Here is a 24,649-nt window from a genome sequence, read left to right as displayed (position 1 = left end):
GATGAACCAGTGACTTAGTGATGTCCACTAGGTCATCTTTTTCTTCTCAGTCTCACTCTGACTTTCTGCTGCTGTCCAGGGTGAGGCTGTCTTGGAGACAAAACTGTCATGCTGAATCATCAGTGAGGGTTCGAAGATAACCATTGGGGACAAAGCAGCAATGTTTCACATGCGATTTGAAATTACCATTTTTGGCGCAGTCTAACCAGTGTCCCCCCCGCCAAACATCAGCTCCTGCCATTCAAAAGAAGGTTCAAGTGAAGCACTTGTGCCTTCCCTAGGAAGAATGCTCCCTGGGTACTCAGTTATCCCCCAGGATTTGCAAGGAGTGCACTGAAAATAGACCCAAAATCTTAGCGATAGATCAAGACCTGCAATAAATAAACGGCAAAGATCTGTACTCCCCTCATCGATGCAGTTATCTTTGTATCAGATTAACTGGTGACAGTTCTGAACTAGAGTAACAACTCAACTGATGAAAAAATACAACAAAAAAAACTCAATGGAACAGTGAAAAGTTTGTGTAATGAATAAAAACAAACACCTGACTTGGACATGTTTATCCTTTTATACAACATGAGAATGAGGGAAATCATGGATGGCTGCTGATGTCAAAACATCTTAACAGAGGCTGATCTTCCCCAGTGATCAAAGCCAGTGCCTGTCCACTGATGCGTGCAGAGAATGTCCAAGTATGAAGAATATCATTTGCAAACAACCCATTGCAACAGTATTCTAGGTTCACAAACTTTATAGGTCATAGTATTAGTCACCACATGATACCTAATATCAGTATCAAAGCCAGATAGGGCTACCATCTGCAATACTGATGTTGATTAATGTGAATCGAAAATGAGTGCCCGATATGAAGAAAATGTTTACACAAAGTACTTATTTATTCCAAACCAATTCTCTAGTTTAAGTACATTATGCAACACTAATATTAATCCATTATTAACAGTCAAATCTTGAGTTGCATAAGAATTAAATTGCAACTCAATAAAAACACAGCATCAAAACACAAGGATGTTAGTTATATATTCAAAAAAAAGCCTTACCACATCGTCTGTCAATGTTTTGATATTTAAGTTCTGTAGAAAGAAGAGAAAAACTCATTATTGAATAATATTAAAAAGTTATACACAAATTAATGCTTACTCAGGAAATATAATTGTAAACAATTTTACAACACCAAGTTATAGTCCAGCAATTTTATTTTAAATTCACAAGCTTTCCGAGATTTTCTCCTTCCTCAGGCAAAACATTTGCCTGAGGAAGGAGAAAATCTCCGAAAGCTTGTGAATTTAAAATAAAATTGCTGGACTATAACTTGGTGTTGTAAAATTGTTTACAATTGTCAACCCCAGTCCATCACCGGCATCTCCACATCAGGAAATATAATGATTACGACAAAACAAAATAAACTTTTAAATGGTATTCTTCTGTTTTTTTAAACCATGCTATTGCTAAGATTTTGTTTTAAAAAGGTTCATAGTTGTTGGAGCATCATCCATCAGTCACTGCAGCAATAAATAAAATCTTTCTTTGTGGTTTCATAGTATACAGTACATGTTATACAATACAGTCTTGTCATCCAGATTTACAGCCCAGCAATCCAGTTATTTATGCCTTTAAGTTTGTATAGCTTTGTGGTTGATGGCCTGAAGGTATGAAACCCATCTTTTTAAATCTCCTCTTCATTTTCACTTATGAAATCAAATCAATAAATTCTCATCAGGCTCAAATGGTTCAACAATGTAAACGAACAGCAGATGAAACCAACCTTTTTCACAAACATAATTTAAATAGACAGCTCACTAAAACAGTATTAGCAATGTATAGTTACATTTAAACATCAACAATCTTATTCTGCAGTAGCAGTCAAAATCCATAAGCTCTCATGATCTTTGTAAATTATTAAATGTTAAGATAATTCTCATTCCATTCTTGAAAAATGTATTAGCTTGGTTATTTATTACTCATTGAAAAAGCCATTCCACAGCAGTCACACACACTGGATTCAAGCCTTTTATTTAAAGCAAATCACAATTTCACTGAAGTGTATTTTTTTTGAGGGGGTTAAAATAAATGTTTTATACAATGTGTTTCTATAAATGTGATATAACATTCTTGGACTGTGAGACAGTTTCATTTCTTCAACCTGCTCATCCAGTGATTACACTTCAAACAGTACTTCATTGGCTGGCCAATATTTATCCCTCAACTAATATCACTGAACAATTATGACACGTTCATTTAACTGTAGTTCATTTTATTTCTAACCGTTTTTAAAAGCACAGAAGGTGACAGAAAGGGTGTTCCACCTTGAAGGCAGTTAGGAGGTTGCTTCCATTTGCTGTGTGCAGCAGTATGGGGTAATGAGGGAACTGTAAAGTTTGGTAATGTGTGAGGCACTGGGAGGAGACTGTAATGGCCCAAGAGGTTTTAGAATCCGGGAGAACTGAGAAATAGCATCATTGGATGTGCAAGCAGTGGTCAGGGGCTCCCGGGGGTATGCTCGTACAGGCGAGACCAGGGTCTAGGATCATCATGAGTGGAGGTAATGTGATGTGGGAGTAGTGGGTAGGGGGTTGAAGGTCCGGTTCGTTGGTAGCATCAGGAAGGGGGGGAAAAACAGGATGTGGTCAGAGTGGGAAGAGTCTTGAGGTGGGAAGTAGTGGGGAGAGAGCTTCCAGAGTGTGGAGGTTGGGAGCAATGGACAAGGCTCCCATGATGTGGGTGTGTTGACAGGGGTTGTGGGATCTTGGAGAACAGAAGCGAGAAAAATTCAGGGACGTGGGTGTATCGCGATGGTCCTGGGATAGGGTCTTTGGATAGTTGAAATAGCCTCACAGGATCTGAGAATTTTTGGAGAATGGCTCTGGGGTGCAGAAGTTTTGGGGAGGGGATTCCTGGGTTCAAATGTGCTGGAGTACTGGGGAGAAGCACTTAAGATATAATAGCTTAGTAACAGTACAATAATCTTTTAAATAACCTAAAGCTTTTTCCCATTTCATCACCAAGAATATGGCTACTGGGCTTTCCCAAGGAGTCCCAAAATGGCTTCCCCAGCATTGAGCTGGGAAGCCTTTGTATTTGAACTATATTGTGCAATTCCTCCTCGACCAACAATATACACACACACCGTGCATTCAGACTCTGCAACCCCATCACATATTTCCCATCTTCCAGGATCTCTCTCTCAGTACTCCGACACACGGAAGCCTCTTTTCCCAATAAGCCCACATCCCAAGTCCCTTCCACCACCCCACCACCACTTCCAGACCCTGGAGGATTTCTCAAACTATTCCCAAACCCAAGGAGACCTTTGCCCAACACTCCAAGAACCTCCTGCATCTCACCACTCCCAGACCCCTGAACTAATCTCTCTGCATGAATCCTACCTGCCTGCAATGCAAAACATCATCCCTCCCTGTGGCTCAATTGGTAGCACTCTCACTTGAGTCAGAAGGCTGTGGGGTCAAATCCCACAAAAGCACAAAACATAGACTGACACTTAGTGCAGCACTGAGGAAATGCTGCACTGTTGGCGGTACAGTCTTTCAAATGAGACATTAAACGGAGTCCCAGTTTGCCCTCTCAGATGAACATAAAAGATCCCATCGTATATTTGAAGAAGAGCAGAGGAGCTCTGCCTGGTGTCCTGACCAATATATTTCCCTCCACCAACAACTAAAATAGATGATCTGGTCATTTATCTCATTGCTGTTTGAAGGGCCTTACTGTGCAGAAATTGGCTGCCACGTTTCCTGCTTTACAACAGTGACTGCACTTCAAAAGTACTTAATGGGCTGTAAAGTGCTTTGGGATGACCTGAGATCGTGAAAGACGTCACATAAAAGCAAGTCTTTCTTTCTTAGCATCTTCATGGACTTGAAAGATATGAAATTTAGGAATGGCTGAACAAACATTTGTAAATTCTTAAAATTTGTTTGCCCCATCATTGCTTATTGGGATTTCCATGTTAATAGGGCCACACAAGTGGCACTGTAATAGGGTTTTTCTCATTTAGAGCACAGCTCAATCACATTTTTCAGTCACAAAAGTCTATGGGCCAGATCTTGCTGGAGCAGGACATCTCTCGACATGCCCCCTTCAGACTTTTTTCTGCACCCTGAAGCTCAAAATCTTTTTGCACCTTTACATGCTGGAAGTGCAAGCTGATAACGGCGTGACGAGTTTAATGGGCAATTAATGTGCAAATCGAGCAAGTATTTAAAAATAACCTGGAGGCTAAGGGCAAGATTGCTGTTTGCTTCGTACAAACAGTGAGCGGTGTAAATTGACCAGCAAGTTCTGGAGATTCACAACTCATGCGGTGTCTCTTAATCCTCTGAATTTTCTGATTGATTTGCACAACAACTGCATGCGTCATTAACATGCTGTTATTTTTCAAGCAAGATCCGACCCAATGTCCTTTTGCAATTCCCCATTTAAAAAACATGGTTTGAATCTGCTTGCATTTCCATACTCTGGCCACTGGCAGGCACTGTGCAACACCAAATGCTTCTTATCTCTGAATCACCACCATTACATAGAACATACAGCACAGAAACAGGCCATTCGGCCCAACAGTCTACGCCGGTGTTTATGCTCCACACGAGTCTCCTCCCTCCCTACTGCATGTAACCCTATCAGCATATTCGCTATGATTGATTTCTTTGGAATGAGACCAAACAGGTGAGCAGTTAACTTCAACTATCAAAATTTTTTAATCTTTTGGATGATTTTTCAAGTTTATTTTATTTTCTCCCTTCTGGGCTCCCAGTCCAGTTTTTACTTACCCACCCACATTCCTCCCTGCCTCACAGACCATTTGGCTATTAAGACAAACCTCCTCTGCCACGTTACTAATTTTTTTTTTAATTTCCGATTGTTTTCGCCCACATTCCCTTATTATTTATTTAAAATATTCTAGACTCACTAAAATATTCCCATCCAAGCCCAGCTACAGCTCAAAAATATATATTTTTTTAAATATCACCGGTATCACCTTCATAATTAAATACTACCTCCTCCTTTTATTTCATGATTACATTTTGCAATATATTTCATTCTCAAATTTTCAAGCAATCCATTTAGATTAAATCTCCAGTCCTTTTATCTGACCAATTAATTTTGGGATAATACCTATTTTATTTAATTCATAAATTTATAAGAAATCCTAGAATTAAATTGATATTTTTAAACTTAATTGATAAGCTTACAAGCCCAGCACATTAAATGCCCAACTCTATCACCATCAAATTACCACTATTTTTATTTCATTATTATTTTTCAAACTCATTGCATTCAATAACCAATCCTCCTAATTAGCTTATTAAATTTTGGCAGAAACTTATTGCAGGAAATGCCTATTATCTTTATTCAATAAATTATTTTTTGCGGCCTTCTCCAATTCTTTTGATTTCCCATCATCAACACTATAGGAGAGACACTAGTCCAATAACAATAATAAAGGCCACTGATTTATAATCACGAAAATGTGAATGTATTCACAACCCAAAAATGCTAACATGCCCATAATAAAAAAAAAATCACTTCTTCAATCACTACAAATCAGTAACTCAGCTAACAGGTTATGTATTACATAGCAGCATTTCATAGCCTAGACCACAACCTTCTAACCACCATAAGCAATACCACAGTATATTGCACAAACTTCCCATTATACTTTACTTTGAGACAAGCAGAAATGAAGTCCTGGAATGCAAAATCAAAAGCGAAGAAAGCAGGTAGAAAACTACCAATGATAAGCTACTACGAGCTTATGAAAATAACCAATCCTGAATTACCAGCATGAGGAATCTATGAATAAAAAGGAGTTGCACCAAATCTCAAAAGAAAATGGCCGAAGTCTTTCGTCGGCTTTTTTTTCTTTCAATAACTGAAAAATCTAATTTTCAATGTATAAATATTTTCTATGGTAAACCATAGAAAACTTATTTCTGAGGGTGCCTTTCTTAAAAAGGCAAACAAATTAAATCTTGAAAAACTTTTCAGTTAAACAGAGCAAGCCAATTGTTGAATTGCTGGAGAAACAAAGCTTGGAGCTATTGTTTTTGTATCAGAATGAGAGTTCTCGATGTTGGAGTTTATGCTTATAAATTTATTAGAAGAGTTGATACTCACAGACAACACACCCGATGATGCAAAGACTGCAGGAGACCTCACATTAGTTGATAAGCTCAGTAGCAGCAGGGTGATGAGCCCGGAGTCTTCTTTTATCCCTCAGCTGAGATGGCAATTACATCATAACTCTTCCACAACCTTTACCCTCGGTTCATATCAACTTTGCACGTCAGCCTTGGCTTCGTGTGAGCACTCTTACCTCTAGCTCAAGCATCACTCCAGAGACTTGAGCACATAATCTCGGCTGACACCTCAGTGCAGCACCAAGAGAGTGCTGCACTGTCGGAGGTGCCGTCTTTGGCTAAGACATTAAACTAAGGTGGACTTAAAAGATCCTGTGGCACTATTTGAACAAGAGCAGGAGAGTATTCCAGGTGCCCTGGCCAGAATTTAGTCCTCAAAACAGTCAAAAAAAAATAATGCTGCAATTTATCTCATGCCTGTTTCTGGACCTTGCTGTGGGCAAACAGGCTGCCACATTTGCCTATATTGCAACAGTGAATGCACTTCACAAATACTTCATCGGCTGTGAAGAGCTTTAGAACATCCTGATTATGTGAAAGGCACTATATAAATGCAACTTATTTCTTTGTTTAGTTATGGCACTTATGTTTCAACCTGTGCAATTAACCTAATGTGATTTTTAGTACTGAAATAAAATAGCAGTTATTTAAACAAAAATAAATTGCACTACATATTCCTGTATTCAAATAAAAGGCATTTCTCCACACAGAAATTGGTGATATTCGCCTTGGGCCTTTGTCAAAAAATTGTGAAGACAGTCTTGTTACTGCAGGCATTGTTCAGATATTGTACAAGGAATATAACATGAGTTATCAATATAGCATGCCATTTTACCACTTCAAAGGGACAATTCCAACTGTCAAAGACATGTTTGTGTACTTGAGCAACATCTTAGGATGTTATACAACTAAAGTGGCCTTTGATTGGTTGAGTCACCTAAAATAGTCTCTGGAGTGATGCTTGAGTTAGAGGTAAGAGTGCTAACATGAAGCCAAGGCTGACATGCAAGGTTGATGTAAACCAAGGATAAAGGTTATGAATTCCCTTTACAACAGCTTAAAGTATTTAAGACAAGATTCCATTTGGAATCTCACTTCGCAGCTCCATTAATATAATGCCAATGATAAAGAATACCTCCTTTAACGCTAAATCCTGTCTGTTCTGCCTATCCAACCTATCTCGGTTCTCTAATTCTTGCCTGCTTACCTGAATTCAGAAAAAAAGGCCAGTACAAAGTGTTAATTGCATAATATTTAAGCACTGAGCGAAGCATCATATAACAGTTGGTAAAAGGTTAATAATGTGTATTTGTTTACTAAGAATAAACAAGAATAAAAGAAAGGCAACTACACCTTACTACAGGCATGTCCCATAAGTGCCGCAGGGCACAAACAAGAGCAACATTGCCCAGAAATACTGCCGGTCTGCTACTCAAGGAAAGGTTGTATGCTGTTCTGTTCACATCAAGAGCCAAATGCTACACAAATACTCTACCATTGATTGATAAAAAAGGTTTTGAACTTCAACTCACTAAAACTGTACTCTCATTGTGAAACTTAAGTTACTGTTCTAGTTATTATGATTTAGATCCCATTGATGGTTGAGAATCAAGTTCATTTTATTGTATTCACTAGAATTTAACCTGAGGGTGATATTGAAATAAATACAGGCTTGCATTTATATAGCACCTTTCATGTATCATGTGTAGTTCAGTAATTAAGCAGTGCTCGTAATATATCTCTGCCTATCTTGGTCTTTTGATGTCTTTGATGAGTAAGAGTTAAATTGCACTTTATTTAGCATTGGCCTGTTGTCCTGCTAATAGTTGTTACCTTCAGATTAGTTTACACAAGTCTGAAGTCAGTAATTTCTTCAATTTTTTTTTTAAGAAGAACTTGCATTTATAAAGTGCCTTTCGCATCCTCAGGACATCCCATGGTGCTTCAAAGCCAATGAATTACTTTTGAAGTGTAATCACAGTTGTTATGTTGACAAATGCAGCCCGCTAATTTGCACATAGCAAGATCCGACAAATAACAAGATAAATGACAAGTTAATCTGTTGTTATGATGTTAGTTGTTATGATGTTAGTTGAGGGGTAAATGTTGACCAGGGCAACAGAATTCCTCTGCCCTTCAGTGAATAGTGCCATAGGATTTTTACACGCATCTGAACAGGCTGATGGACCCTCCATTTAATGTCTCAAGTAGCAATGCACTGAAGTGTCAGTCTAGATGATGTGCTCAAGTCCCTGGAGTGGGGGTTGAACCAATGATCTTCTGATTCAGTCCTTCCGGTATTGCACTTTTATAATGGAAAACTCATATCAACATGCCAAGATAGAAAAGCCCGATGTAAACATTTTATAATGCGCAAACCGTATGTGTACTATCATGGTTTGTTAATGATCCAATTGAATCAATCAATATTCTTTGACAAAATCTTTGTTCACAATCTTATTTCTCAGGAACTGAAATTTCTAATAGCCAAACCAAAGTTTCAAAACAAAATGTTAAAAAGTCACACATTTTACAATAACACTTCAATTTACCCACTGAATTGACTTTTCGTGTTGTTCAATACCTTCCTCAAAGTTTTCATTTCACTACGGTGATGCCCAACAAACCAGAAATGGAAAATTAACTCCAGATTATCCTGAACTCCACAGCCCCTTTTAATGCTGCACAATGGTGCCAGATTCCACCACCTTCATCAAGACCTCGGTCCCTCCTATCCCCCACAAGCTGCTGGGCACTGGGACCACAATCCCGTGTGTTCCTAGGCCCCAGTATCCCATTCCAAACGAGCTCTCAAACCCTCAAAATGAAGACCACTCATTTATGATTTTCCACAGAATAAAGAACAGAGCTGTGGAATTTGATTCCCAAAGCATCAGTAAAAATCCCAGAATATTGTGCAATAAACATAAAATTTGCCGTCGTCACTGTAAACCATTGGCCTCTATATTATACCCTACATAGCAGAAGAAACTAAAAAACAGCAACAGATCTGCTCGTAGTATATTGTATATTGAATTCAGTATGTGTGAGGTGTGCATCTCATTGAATAATGATTCTAAATACTTGCAGCAGCTGTTACATATGTAGGTGGCACGGTCATAGAGCTTTTCAATGTTACAGGTGTCACAGCTGTCTTTACATGGGTGAAATAATACCTGCTATTTCCTAGCAGGGAATAGCAATCTAGTCACCCAGGTTCTTATGGATCGCTCAAAATGTTTGGGGGGGGGGGGGGGGGGGGTCAAGTGGGAGGTGGAAGAGGAGATGGCAACCAAAGGGAGAACTGGCAAGGGAAGAGAGGATTGGGAATGGTAAGGAAAGGAACAGGGGTGCTGGTGGGAGGTGGGTAGCAGGGAGGGCTTGGGGGTAATGCTACAGGGGAGGGATGGGACAAAGTCGCCCCTGGAAACCCATAGTTGCTAAAAGCTCATCCTCCAAGTGGGCCTTTCACCCAATGAGACTGCTCTTCATGCCAGTTGAACGAACAGTGTTTTATAAATACCAAAACTGAATTTGCTGACTATATTTACATACGCTATTTTTTTTAAAAAAAGCTTTTCTACCAAATCTTTTCTTTCACCATTTCCCCAATCATAAGTGCCCCAACTTATGCTTTTCCATTCACACCTTATCCTACCAACCGGTTCCATGCTCACAACGACCAAACTTAAACTCCCTCATCTCTTCCCAAATCTTTCATCATTTTCTGCTGCTCAACTTTTACCACCCAATAGCCTCTCCAAAGCTCCAGTATTTCCTCCTCTTCACTCCCTTAACATTTCATAGCTTCCCACCACTCAACCCAAACTCTACAACCTACTCCCATCCAACCAACATGTTCCCAAATTCACTTGCATTCCAACTAGATTCTGACTCATACAAATAAAATTCTATTAAAATGCATACATGAAAATATTTACTCTCAACAGATTTTATTATGCGTACACACAATCACATGTATATATCAACCCCTCACACTTGCCCAATTGCTTGCGTGCCCCTTCATCCATCTGTTGTCTCTTGACCCCCCTCAGCCTCTGCCCCTCCTATTATGCCTTGCCCTTCCCCTATTACCCTTCTCTTCTCAAAACCTCACTTTCCCCCATTACCCTTCTCTCCCCACTTTTTGGATTTCCATTCACTTGTGGCTCAAAATGGATTCCCTCACTTCACATCTTACAGCCTTAACCCAAAACTTTTGAGCGAGAAAATGAATGACCACCAAATTTCTGATGGCTAATCATCGCAATGGGCAACCTATGTATCACCTTGCCACTGTCAGCTTCCTCCTCCTGCTCCCATTTCTTCTGGTCCCCAATCTTGGCCTGTTCTGTGAAACTGGCTATTTAGTTTTATGACAGACATTTGTGTTTACAATGTTGGAAATTACAAGTGGATAGAGAGCTAGAGATAGAACAAATAATAGAATTACATAGAATTTACAGCACAGAAACTGGCCTTCCAGCCCAATGGTTTATGCCAGTGTTTCTGCTCCATATGAGCCTCCTCCTACTCTATTTACTTCATCTCACCCGAACAAATCCGTGTATTCCTTTCTCCCCCATGTACTTACCTAACTTTCCCTTAAATGCATCTATGCTATTTGCTTCAACCACTCCATGTGGTACCGAGTTCCACTGACCTAGTTGATTGATCTCCATTTCTTTTAACTTACAGGCACTTAAAAAAGCTCAACATGAGAGAAGAAGCTAAGTCCTTTTCATGCAGCAAGCATGTGTCAAATTTGATCTGAAGGAACCCATGTCTGTGAGCGAAAATGCACCAACTGTAACTTCTTTCTTATCCACCCTGTTCATCTTAGAACAAGATGAATATTGTAAGCCAAAAAACAAAATACTGCAGATGCTGGAAATTTGAATCAAAAGCAAACACTGGAGACACTCATCTGATTTAGCACTATGCCTGGAACCTCAACATTTTTCTTTTCTTTACAGATGCTGCCTGACTTTGAGTGTCTTCAAGATGAATAATGTTTCTGGCGCCACACTACCAGACCTTTTCCATAAAGACACTTGCATTACAGTAGTGCAACCAACAGCAGGCACACAGATATGTACATCTGTGAACCTGGAGAGACAGGGTATCTTAACGATATAGCAAAGTAAATGTGAGGAGGTCGTCACCCATATTTTCACCCTATTAAGCAATCCGCAGTGGCATCCTGGAGCACAATAGAGCCCAGGACCCAGTAGAAATGTTTTTAATAAGATACAAGATAAAAGAGCTACGCGTGGAAGTTATTCATGCAAGACAGAAGTACATAATTTTAAAAGCACCTTAAGCAGTATAATAATTTAGTTTACTTTCCCCCTCCCCCAACAACAAGTGGCTCCTGAATTAATACATTCAGTAGCCAAACAGTTAAGCAATTACTGCCCCCTGCTGGCATGTTTAAAATGTTTTTTTTAAAAGCACATTTTGAGGCGAGTTTACAACTTTTAAGCAGGCTGCCCACAGACATGTCTTGCCAGCATCAGCCAATCCAATGAGATTGCAGTCAGCTGCACGAGACCTGTACACAGAGCCTGAAACCCTGGCATCCCATTAAACACAACAAAAGCTAATTTACAAATGCTCTGCCTCAAGCCTTCAAATTTGCTCATAGGTCTCATGAACATCTCAGAATAATTGTGACCAAGCCTGAAAAAGTTTCCCCATTCCAAATTTATGAATGATGTTCCCAATGGCCTAAGAACTGTGTGCTACAAGCAACTAATAGAAGTTATGCAAGGATTTTAACAATTCATGTAAAAACACAAAACTCTAAGGGCATCCATGAAGTGGAAACAGTATTCAAACTCAGAAGGTTAAAGTGCCAGAAGAAAAAATGGAATTGAAAAACACTAGGTAGGAACTAAGGCAACAGGGTGAGCAACTTTATTATGCCAAACCAGGTAAGGCTATACAATAATAATTCAATGATTCTCAGCTGATCAGCTCCCCAGTGGCTCAACAAGTTTAGGCAAATAAGTGAGCCACAGAAATCAAGAAAGCCCAGTTCCAATCACAATCAGTGCAGACAGCTGATCTTAGTTAGGATGGTGAAAGGGGCACTACAATGGGCCTCAACATTGTTGGGTAAGCAAAGAGAGAAAAAGAGAGGGTTCTGCTCAGTGACTATCAAACAACACTTGCTAAAAGCAATGGCAAATCTCACAGTCAAGACTCACATAAATAATGCCCACTTGGGCCAAAGTTTCCAAGGAACTATGCATCAGCAAAGAGTGGATTAGAGAAAAATGTGTGAATAGAAGAAAAACTCTTGAGCTGAAATAAAAACTACTAGGAGGACTGCATCCCTATCAAAAACTTCACACAATTTAAATTGAAGGGCTCAAAGTGTTGCTTTATGAAACGCCAGATTTTTACATAATGATCCTGATATATAACATATGGTACTATATTATATATACACACACCAAAATAATTTGGAAAAGCAACTTTCATATTGCACTTAAATCTGTAAACTTATTACGGATTATAAGTTCTCTTATAAATTAATTTAAAACATACTTTGCTTCTAAAATTTATAAATGATGACAAAGGATACCAGAAAAGAGACTGCAGTAATACCACTGCCTAAATTAAACATAAGGAATCTTACAACACCAGGTTATAGTCCAACAGTTTTATTTGAAAATCACAAGCTTTCAGAGGCTTTCTCCTTAGTCAGTTCAAATAAAACTGTTGGACTATAACCTGGTGTTCTAAGATTCCTTACATTTGTCCACCCCAGTCAATCACCGGCATCTCCACATCATAAATTAAATATGTTTTTAACATTTGCAATCCACATGTACAATCTACTCATTTCTCCAGTTCACAGCTTTTAGGTACTAAATTAAATGCAGTACATGTGAGCAGCATAAAATAATCTTTCAGGTTCGTGCCTGTGACAGAGTTTGCATCCATTCACTGAGACCCATACAATTTCTAACGGCTGTGCCTGATAATACAATATTATAAGGATTACAGATTGCTTGGTCTAGCTCCTTACCTGTATCTCTCTTTATATAAAAAAAGGGATTTTTTTTTTTTTTTTTTAAAAGGTATGTCTTTTGAAATTGGTGTGAATAGTTTAGAAAATAACTATGTCTCATTCAATAAAGCACGAAGCATTTTCTGTCAAATATATGCCAAAATGTCAGATTGGGATATCAATGCATTTTTAACACACAATGCAATTAGTGCTGCCACTGGTGGGTCCCTATGTTACTACTCACACAAAATCAACTGGATCTTGCAAGTCTCAGGCCATCAATGCCACAGCATTCAGAAAAATTAATAGTTAGATTCAATTAAACCAGGGTTTACCAATGTATATTGACATACTGGTCCAAGACAAAATATTCAGCTCCTCAAACAGAATTGAACATGAATATGAAATTAATATTTCATACCGTTCTGCTCAAACAGTGTCAACTCACTTAAAAAAAAAACAAATTACACAGAACAGCATGTATTTATTGAGTTTTAGGTAGTGTTTATAAACCATTTATTTAAATAGCAGGTGCTGAAACTTTTGGTAGTACTGGCTTGACAGTGTTACTAAGGCCAACAGTCAATAAAAGTTGAGTTAACATATATACTTGATGCTAAATCATGCCTAAATTTATCAGCGTTTCTACTTGTGTTTATTCAGCCTTCTCGCAGGTTCAGGCTTAACAATTCTTAAGCCAGGATTTTAAAAATGCATCGAAGAGGCTCCAAATATTAATTATTAAAAGCAGTTTTAGTGATAACTAAAAGATGAAACCTTTTAAATGTTTAGTTTCCACACATATATCTGTTACAAAGTATGGAGTAAAGGATATCCCCCAAGCCATTTTTTACTTAACTGAAAACGAATATTATTTCACTCCTGGGAGTACTGTACCAGGAGCGACAGGAATGTTGGAGCTCCCTCCAGTGACAGAAAATCAGGGCCTCAGTGACCATGTGTAGAAATAGAGGCGGTTCCATCCAATGACAATATTTATGTAACTGCCAATATTTTTTTTCAGTCAATTACATGTACAATATACAAAGCATTTTTTCTTTCATCAAGATACCAGATGAAATGGATGAAGTAATCCACATGGAAATCAATAGATCACAGATTTCAGCTTGGCAGACAACCTACTTCCCTACAAAACAGTCTACAACATAGCAAAAGCTGAAATGCGAGAAAAATGTATGACTTCACGAAAAAGATTTTATAAATTGCAAATGAAAAAAAGGCCATAATATTCTTTTTAATAAACTCTACAGAATATAAAGCACTTCACACTTTCAAAAGGATCATCCCCTGAGATTTGTTGAAACTCAATTTCGATTTGCTCCTATAAAAAAATCCACCATCTACATTGTAAATATGGTACAGATGGCTCAACATGTTTTCCTAGCCAGCAACTGAATGGCATAGGTGTCAAGACAAATTTACCAAAATCACTGTCTTAATACTGTTTCCATTTGGCAAAATGTATAAAATAGTAGCACTCTCACCTCTGAATCATAAGGTTGAGGGTTCAAGTCTCACTCCAGGTACATAATTTAGGTTGACACTTCAGTGTAGTACTGAGGGAGTGCTACACTGTTGAAGATGCAGTCTTTCTGATGATATGTTAAACCAGAGTCCCATCTTCCCTCTCAGGTGGACATAAAAGATCCCATGGCACTATTCAAATTCTCCCCGGTGTCCTGGCCAACAGTTGTCCCTCAACCAACATCACAAACAGATTATCTGCTCATCATCTCATTGATGTGGAGATGCCGGTGATGGACTGGGGTTGACAAATGTCAAGAATCTTACAACACCAGGTTATAGTCCAACAATTTTATTTGAAAATCACAAGCTTTCGGAGGCTTTCTCCTTCGTCTGGTGAATGTGGGAATCCTTGAACGTTTCGCATTTATATTCAGAGAACAATACCTGGTGATTACAGATAATCTTTCCAACTGCCCGTTGTCAAGGCAATCAAAGTGTTCAGACAGAGAGGTGTTACCTACAGGACCACCGAATATACAAACGGCCAGAACACAAAACAGAGAGAGAGAGGGAGAAACATCCAAAAGGAAGAGAAAGACAGAGAATGACCCGTTGTATTAAAAACAGATAACTTTTATTCGCTGGTGGGGTTACGTGTAGTGTGACATGGACCCAAGATCCCGGTTGAGGCCGTCCTCATGGGTGCGGAACTTGGCTATCAATTTCTGCTCGACGATTTTGCGTTGTCGTGTGTCTCGAAGGCCGCCTTGGAGAACGCTTACCCGAAGATCGGTGGCTGGATGTCCTTGACTGCTGAAGTGTTCCCCGACTGGGAGGGAACCCTCCTGTCTGGCGATTGTTGCGCGGTGTCCGTTCATCCGTTGTCGCAGTGTCTGCATGGTCTCGCCAATGTACCATGCTCCGGGGCATCCTTTCCTGCAACGTATGAGGTAGACAACGTTGGCCGAGTCACAGGAGTATGAACCATGTACCTGGTGGGTGGTGTCCTCTCGTGTGATGGTGGTATCTGTGTCGACGATCTGGCATGTCTTGCAGAGGTTGCCGTGGCAGGGTTGTGTGGTGTCGTGGACGCTGTTCTCCTGAAAGCTGAGTAATTTGCTGCGAACGATGGTCTGTTTGAGGTTGGGTGGCTGTTTGAAGGCGAGTAGTGGAGGCGTGGGGATGGCCTCAGCGAGGTGTTCGTCGTCATCGATGACATGTTGAAGGCTGCGGAGAACATGGCGTAGTTTCTCCGCTCCGGGGAAGTACTGGACGACGAAGGGTACTCTGTGTTGTAGAGTTGGTGTACGAGATGGTTGCGGAGTGTACCTCTCGCACTCTCTGTAACCATCTCAGACAACAACTCTGCAGCAGACACCGCAACCTCGAAACCAAATTACCCAGTTGTCTACCTCATACGTTGCAGGAAAGGATGCCCTGGAGCATGGTACATTGGCGAGACCATGCAGACACTGCGACAACGGATGAACGGACACCGCGCAACAATCGCCAGACAGGAGGGTTCCCTCCCAGTCGGGGAACACTTCAGCAGTCAAGGACATCCAGCCACCGATCTTCGGGTAAGCGTTCTCCAAGGCGGCCTTCGAGACACACGACAACGCAAAATCGTCGAGCAGAAATTGATAGCCAAGTTCCGCACCCATGAGGACGGCCTCAACCGGGATCTTGGGTTCATGTCACGCTACACGTAACCCCACCAGCGAATAAAAGTTATCTGTTTTTAATACAACGGGTCATTCTCTGTCTTTCTCATCCTTTCGGATATTTCTCCCTCTCTCTCTCTGTTTTGTGTTCTGGCCGTTTGTATATTCGGTGGTCCTGTAGGTAACACCTCTCTGTCTGAACACTTTGATTGCCTTGACAACGGGCAGTTGGAAAGATTATCTGTAATCACCAGGTATTGTTCTCTGAATATAAATGCGAAATGTTCAAGGATTCCCACATTCACCTGACGAAGGAGAAAGCCTCCGAACGCTTGTGATTTTCAAATAAAATTGGACTATAACCTGGTGTTGTAAGATTCTTTACATTCATCATCTCATTGCTATTTGTGGGGCCTTGCTGTGCGCAAACTGGCTGCCATGTTTCCTACATTGCAATCGTGATTATACTTCAAAAATACTTAATTAGCTGTGAAGCACTTTGCAATGTCATGAGGTCATGAAAAATGCTAAATAAATGCAAGTTTGTTCCTTCATAGCCAGAAAGGTCCCAGGTTCAATCCATAGTCTGTGTTAGGCTAGCTGATCTTGGAAGGAGATAGCTCCCAACAGCTATCCAGCAACTTGTTGAGGACAAGATCAAGCTTGGCTGTCATGTGGGCCTTTCCCTCCTCCCCTCCCCCCTCCCTCCATATTTACACTAGAAATGCATATTTTTATTACTTCTTCCAGAAGTGTTTGTGTGGAATAAAGATGGTCAGATCAATGACAAATTGGGGAGGGTCTTTTTAAAAACATGTACACATGCTCTGCTGAGGTTGCAATTCAAGGTTTAGGTCTCTTCTAATACTGTAAGCTTCACCTTTTTATAAACAACAGTACCACAGAGTTCACTAAAAACAAATAGATCAACTAGTATAAATGAGCCAACTGCCTCCCGGGTAATTAGCGATAAGTCATTCAAGGGTTCTCACAAACTTATCACATTTTAACAAGACAGAGTATATTCTGCAAAACTAAACAAACAGATTTTTAAAAACTACAGGTGCTTTTGAATTGAAAATAGGCAAAACCAGCTCATGAAGACACACTATTGACCGAACATATGACATAAAAAGCATGAAACTGAATATAAAAATCATGTTGTAGTTTGGAAAATGTTGCTCAGATATCACTTCCAAAAGTAAGGCAAGTAGTAATTTATTTTTTTTTTTTTTTTTTTTTTTTTTTTTTTTTTTTGAGTGTGGCTGAAGGGAATTGAACTCATCTGAAAAATGTTTCTACACATTTCATCTTACCCATCTCATCTAAACTTGCTCTATTTTTAATCTGTTATGGTTACTATCCCATAATTTTTCCCACAAATCAAGACATCAGTGTCATACACACTTGCCTTATTATTTATGGCCTGATTATTTGTAAACCAGGATCACTTCCCATGATCAACACACCCTGGTTTGTGAACACTGATTTCCCACATACTGGAATAGATTGTCCTAGACATTCAATTTTGTTAATATAAAGAATCCAATCCACAGAATCTGGGACAAAACTGAGAATCATCTAGGAATGAATGTAAATGTTAGTTAAAATGGTGCTCACACAGGCAGACACCAAAGCAAAAAGTGTGTCAAATAAATGTCAAATCAAAAGATTTGAGTAACTTATCAACTGGTCAATTACCATCCCCTTCAATTATACCAGAACTTCTCTGGATGCAGAATCAACCTTTTCTTGCCTCAAACAAACCTCTGCTTCCCAAAGTAATGGCTCAAAGTTTGAATTGTGGTTATGACTGTGCTCCACCAGCCATAGCCACTGTCACAATTTGTCAGTTCTTAGGCACAACACTACCAGAGCTTACTGATCTGTCCATCCCCAAGAAAATGCAACTGAAAATTAAGCAGAAAGCAGGGATGCCTCGGGCATGCAACTGGATGAACAACAATGTGTAATCAGGAGAAAACAGATAAACTCAATTAAAAAATGAAATCTGATTCAAGCATACCTGTTCAACAGAGTTTTAAAGATCACAATTCACAATCTGAAAATCACAAAGAACCCGACAATTTGTCATACTGGTGGCTAAAGCTTTTTAAAGAAAATCACTGCAATATAAGAAATAAAGTTTATTAAATGAAAACATGCAAATATTTATGCACAAATTCTAGGTTTTCAAAAAACATGCATAAAAGTGCCCACTGCAGCTCCTGAAGGGGAAATGAAAATAATAGAACTGGGCAAAAATTTAAATTAACACTGTAAAACCTCTGACTCAATGGACTGCATGTTTACTTCATTGGCCAACATGTAAACGTCTAGAAATCAGAGTGGTTGGTAAATAGTCCAAATGTAACTCTAAATAAAAATATTGAGAAATTATGCTATAGGAAGGGTGAGGACAGGTGACCTGATGAAGGATTTTCTTTGTTCTGTAAAAGATTTTCACGCTTCAGGAAGTGCTGGAATTTTGACAAGCTTGATGGGTTCTGGGAAAATCCAATGCTAAGCATGTCCCAATTTTTTTGTCCTGATCGTGCCAAGTTAGTCACACAGTACCTCACATTGTATAAAGCCCCAGGACCGACACAATAGCATCAATTCACTTTGCCCTAAAGCTGATCTCAACGAACTCAGACTAAGATCCCAAAACAAACCAAAGAAACAAACCGCAGGACCTGTGGGAAAGATGATTGTATGTGAAGCACTTTGAAAGAAAGTTGATTCTACAAGGAAGGGCATTCATCTTTCTTCTTTAGGCAGCTTTAATATGCTTTAGGAGCAAAATTATCACAGAATCCAGCACGAACAAGACCTCTGCTGATGAGTTTGAACCCCTGTTTCAAAAACAAATCTACCAAAATCACTGTCTTGTGCATTTGCCAAATAGAAACTGCATTACAAGTGTTTAGGTTTCAACCTTGGCTCAGTGGTAGCACTCTCGCTTCAAAGTCAGAGGACCATGGGTTTATGCCCCATTCCAGAGATTGCAGCATATAATCTAGGCTGGCACTTCAGTGCAAAACAGCGGAGGTGCAATCTTTTGGATGAGACGTTAAACAGAGACCCCATCCGCCCTCTCAGGTGGATGTAAAGATCTCACGGCACTATTCGAGGAGATGGGGAGTTCTCTCGTGTCCTACCCAACATTTATTCCTCAACCAACACCTAAAACAGATGATCTGGTCATTTATTTTATTGCTGTTTGTGAGACAACATAGCCTACATGATAATGGTGACTACACTTCAAAAATACTTCACTGGCTGAAAAGCACTTTGGAATGTCCTGAAAGGCAGGTCATAAATGCAAGTTCTTTCTGTAACTAAGGGGTGGGGAGTGGGGGCTAGCTGGAAGGGCCACTCAGTGAGGGCAAACAGAGATGGTGGTTAGAAACTCTGAGGAGGTGAGGCTCTTCAGGTGCCACAGACAGACCACAAGTATAGGCCAAGTCTACAAGTGCAGGCTCAGTACCCAAGTACTACCCCATGTCTGAAAGTGGGCAGACCTGGGAACAGAGCACAGTAATCAACCAGAAGTCTGGCAGAGAGAGTGACAACAGCGAGAAGTAGAGTGAGTCACACATCAAGCAAAAGATGTAGGCACAGCTGAAGATTTTACAACTTGCATTTATATAGTGCCGTTAAAGTAGAAAAGTGTCCCAAAGTGCTTCACAGTTTCTGGTCAACCCAGAGCATGAAGAGGAGAGAGACCAGGATAAAATGGCAGAAGGCGCTGTCAAAGACGTGGATTTTAAGGAGCATGTTGAAGGTGGGGAGTGATAGAGCAAGAAAAGGGGTTTAAGAGAGGGAGTTCCCATGAGTAGAAGCAAGTTGATTGAAGGTTATTCCACCAATGGTGGAGGGGAGGGGTGGGGAATGCACAGTTGACCAGCATAGGTAAAAGGGGAGGACATGGTCACAGATGAAGGGCTGTAGTGGGTTGCAATGGTAGGGAGGCACAAAACTTGAAGGAATCTGAAGATAAGGATTTTGAAGTCAATATCCTGTGGGATGGGAGTCAATGGGGGTTGACGAGAATAAGAGTGAAACATGAATAGGGCAATATGCAGGATAGTAAAGCTGGCGATTGCAAATCACATTACAGACATTCTGTACAACAAAAGGTTAATCCCTGCGTTGTGCATAAAATGAAACTCAGATGAAGTACCGACACATCCTGGTGTTACAAGGTAAATGGAGATGCAACCTGCTGAGCTGGATCTGAATGAAACTTCTGAAGGTTATGGCATAGTGAACTGAGTAGTGTGCTATAGGTTTTGCAACATAAAGAATTAACAGGCAGGAAAAGCATTGACACAGTTCAGGTCAGTATCCTAATTGTGAACTGAGCGGTTAGGACTTGCAACATAAAGACTTAGTGAGCAAGAAGAGCCTCGATTCATGTCACCACCTCAGCTGCCTGGACATCAACCAGCAGCAGTGTAGCATCAGGCATTCGTCATTCTAATTGGCAATCATAGTTTCTGACACATGCCCGCCCAGTTGAACAACTCCTTGGAAAGAATCCATGCAGCCAAGATAATCTTCTTGATTTGCCACTAAGGTTTTGATCCCATAAGTGGTCTTAATTGAAATGAAGCGCTGCTTTTCCCCACCTCTAATTTTGGGAGATGGGAGGCAAGGAGGGGTAGGTGAGAAAGCAAGAAAGAAAGAGACACAATGCTAGAGCAGCCAACTTACTAGAAAGGAAGTCACATGTTTTCTATTTTTATTTCAGAAGAATCACCAAATGCTGAAAATTGTCACTGACACTTTGAAAACTTCACCTTGCTAAGCTGTACTACAATCTTGGACAATATTGTCAGTAAGCAGAAACCCAGCTAAAGCAGATATATTATGTCAATACACTTAAGAACCAAGCACTTATTGTGATTCTCAACGTCTAACCTTATCACAAAATAATTACAGATGAGGAAAGCCATACAAGTCTTGCCTCCACTACTCTATCTGGGGGTCCATTCCAAGTGTTAATCACTCTTCTTGTGAACAACTTCCTGATATCAGTCCTAAATTTACCTCTTACGAGTTTGTACCCTTCATCTCTTTAGAAGGGCACACGTAATTTTGTTGCAGCAAAATCCTTAAGCTCCAGAACAAAATAATTGTCTTTATATTTTGATGTGCATGTTTGCTTGCTGCATGATGTCCATCCTTAACAACAATTATCATAGTAGGTACAACACAGGAGGCAGCCATTCAGCTCATCGTGCCTGCTCTTCAAAAGAGAATCATAGAAATTTACAGCGCAGGAGGCGGCCATTTGGCCCATCGTATCTGTGCCAGCCAAAAAAAGAGCGATCCAGCCCAATCCCACTTTCCAGCTATCCAATTAGTCCCATTCCCCTGTATATTTTTTCACTTCAAGTACTTATCCAACTCCCTTTTGAAAGTTGCTTATGAATCTTTCACCACCCTTTCAGGCAGTGCATTCCAGATCGTTACAACTCGCTGCGTAAAAAAATGTTTCCTCGTGTTGCCTTTGCCTCTTTTGCCAATCACCTGAAATCTGTGTCCTCTGGTTAACCACCCTTCTGCCACTGGAAACAGTTTCTCCTTATTTACTCGCTCAAAACTGTTGATGATTTTGAACACATCTATCAAATCTTCCCTTAACCTTCTCTGTTCTAAGGAAAACAACCCCAGCTTCTCCAGTCCCTCCACGTAATGGAAGTCCCCCTTCCCTGGTACCATTCTAGTAAATCTCTTCTGCACCCTCTCTAAGGCCTTGACATCCTTCCTAAAGTGTGGTGCCCAGAATTGAACACAATACTCCAGCTGCGGCCGAACCAGCATTTTATAAAGGTTTAGCATAACTTCCTTGCTTTTGTACTCTATGCCTATATCCCACACTCACCTGACGAAGGGGAAAGCCTCCGAAAGCTTGTGATTTTCAAATAAAACTGTTGGACTATAACCTGGTGTTGTAAGATTCCTTACATATATTAATAAAACCAAGGATCCCATATGCTTTTTCTAAAAAAAACAGCCTTCTCAACTTGTCCTGCCACTTTCAAAGATTTGTGTATGTGCACCCCCAGGTCTCTCTGGTCCTGCGCCCCTTCAAAATTGTACCATTTAGTTTATATTGCCTCTCTTCATTCCTCCTACCAAAATGCATCACTTCACACTTCTCTGTGTTAAATTTCATCTGCCATGCATCTGCCCATTTCACCAGTCCGACGATATCCTTCTGAAGTCTGTTACTATCATCCACATTGTTTACACTGGAGTTTCGTGTCACCTGCAAACTTTGTATTATACCCTGTATACCCAAATCCAGGTCATTAATTTATCAAAAAGAGCAGTGGCCCTAATACTGACCCCTTGGGAACACCACTGTATACTTCCCTCCAGTCTGAAAAACAATCGTTCACCACTGCTCTCTTCTTTCTGTCCCCGAGCCAATTCTGTATCCACGCCGCACACTGTCCCTTTAATCCCATAGACTTTAATTTTGCTGGCAAGTCTATTATGTGGTACTTTATCAAATGCCTTTTGAAAGTCTATGTGCACATTAACCGCACTACCCTCATCAACCCTCTCCGTTACTTTATCAAAGAACTCACTCAAGTTCGTCATGCACGATTTTCCTTCAACAAATCAGTGCTGACTTTCGTTTATAGCACATACTTTTCTAAGTGCCAATTAATTTTGTCCCAGATTATTGTCCCGAAATGCTTCCCCACCACCACCGTCAGGTTGACTGGCTTGTAATTGCCAGGTTTATGCCTCTCCCTTCTTTTGAACAGAGGTCTAACATTTGCAATCCTCCAGTACCACCCCCATATCTAAAAAGGATTGCAAGATTGTGGTCAGAGCCTCCGCAATTTCCACCCTTACTTCCCTCAGTAACCTAGGATGCATCCTATCTGGACCCGGTGACTTTTCTACTATGACTACTGCCAATCTTTTCAGTACCTCCTCTTTATCTATTTTTAATCCTATCCAATTTCACTACTACCTCCTCCTTTATTGCTGTAATGGCAGCATCCTCTTCTCTAGTGAAGATGTGGAGATGCCGGTGATGGACTGGGGTTGACAATTGTAAACAATTTTACAACACCAAGTTATAGTCCAGCAATTTTATTTTAAATTCACAAGCTTTCGGAGACTTCCTCCTTCCTCAGGCAAATGTTTGCCTGAGGAAGGAGGAAGTCTCCGAAAGCTTGTGAATTTAAAATAAAATTGCTGGACTATAACTTGGTGTTGTAAAATTGTTTACAATTCTCCAGTGAAGACGGAGGCGAAGTATTCATTCAGTGCCTCAGCCATACTCACTGCCTCCACAAGGTCTCCTTTTTTGTTCTTAATTGGTCCCAACCTTCCTTTGATTGCCATTTTACTATTTAAATGTTTATAATAGACTTTTGGGTTCCCTTTTATGTTAACCGCTAATCTATTCTCGTACTCAATCTGGTTCTCAACTGTATTATGAACCTTACATCTGTCATAAGCCTCCTTTATCTGTTTCACTTTAAACTCTATATCTTTAGTCATCCAGGCAGCTCTAGCTTTGGATGCCCCTCCTTTTCCCCTCGCAGGGATGTGTCTACTCTGTATACAAACCAACTCCTCCTTGAAGGCCTCCCATTGTTCAATTACTGTTTTGCCTTACAATTTTTGATTCTGATCCACCTGGGCACGATCCCCTTATAACTCACTGGAATTTGCTCTCCTCCTGTTAAGCATTTTCATATTTGATTGTTCCTTGTCCTTTTCCATCACTATTCTAAACCTAATGATATTATGATCATTGTTCGCCAAATGCTCCCCCAGCCCCACTTTTTTTTTCATATTCGTTGATGGGACGTGGGCGTCACTGGCAAGGCCAGCATTTATTGCCCATCCCTAATTCCCCTTGAGAAGGTGGTGGTGAGCCGCCTTCTTGAACCGCTGCAGTCCGTGTGGTGAAGGTTCTCCCACAGTGCTGTTAGGTAGGGAGTTCCAGGATTTTGACCCAGCGACTATGAAGGAACGGCGATATATTTCCAAGTCGGGATGGTGTGTGACTTGGAGGGGAACGTGCAGGTGGTCTTGTTCCCACGTGCCTGCTGTCCTTGTCCTTCCAGCTGGTAGAGGTCATGGGTTTGGGAGGTGCTGTCAAAGAAGCCTTCGCGAGTTGCTGCAGTGCTTCCTGTGGATGGTACACACTGCAGCCACGGTGCGCCAGTGGTGATGGGAGTGAATGTTTAGGGTGGTGGATGAGGTGCCAATCAAGCGGGCTGCTTTGTCCTGGATGGTAACGAGCTGAGTGTTGGTGG

General features: G+C 40.4%; 1 protein-coding gene across 1 annotated transcript in view; it reads right to left on the bottom strand.

Moving 5' to 3' along the window:
• LOC137323053 (protein diaphanous homolog 3-like) overlaps nucleotides 1-24,649 on the bottom strand; it is a 796,634-nt gene that overhangs the window by 753,479 nt on the left and 18,506 nt on the right. Inside the window, exon 2 of the mRNA XM_067986438.1 lies at nucleotides 1,059-1,091. Within this exon, the coding sequence (XP_067842539.1) occupies nucleotides 1,059-1,091 (33 nt within the window). The remainder of the gene's footprint in view (nucleotides 1-1,058; nucleotides 1,092-24,649) is intronic.

This window comes from Heptranchias perlo, chromosome 6, assembly GCF_035084215.1.
Source record: "Heptranchias perlo isolate sHepPer1 chromosome 6, sHepPer1.hap1, whole genome shotgun sequence".
In the NCBI taxonomy this organism is placed as follows: domain Eukaryota; kingdom Metazoa; phylum Chordata; class Chondrichthyes; order Hexanchiformes; family Hexanchidae; genus Heptranchias; species Heptranchias perlo.
This window is presented reverse-complemented; position numbering and strand designations above follow the sequence as displayed.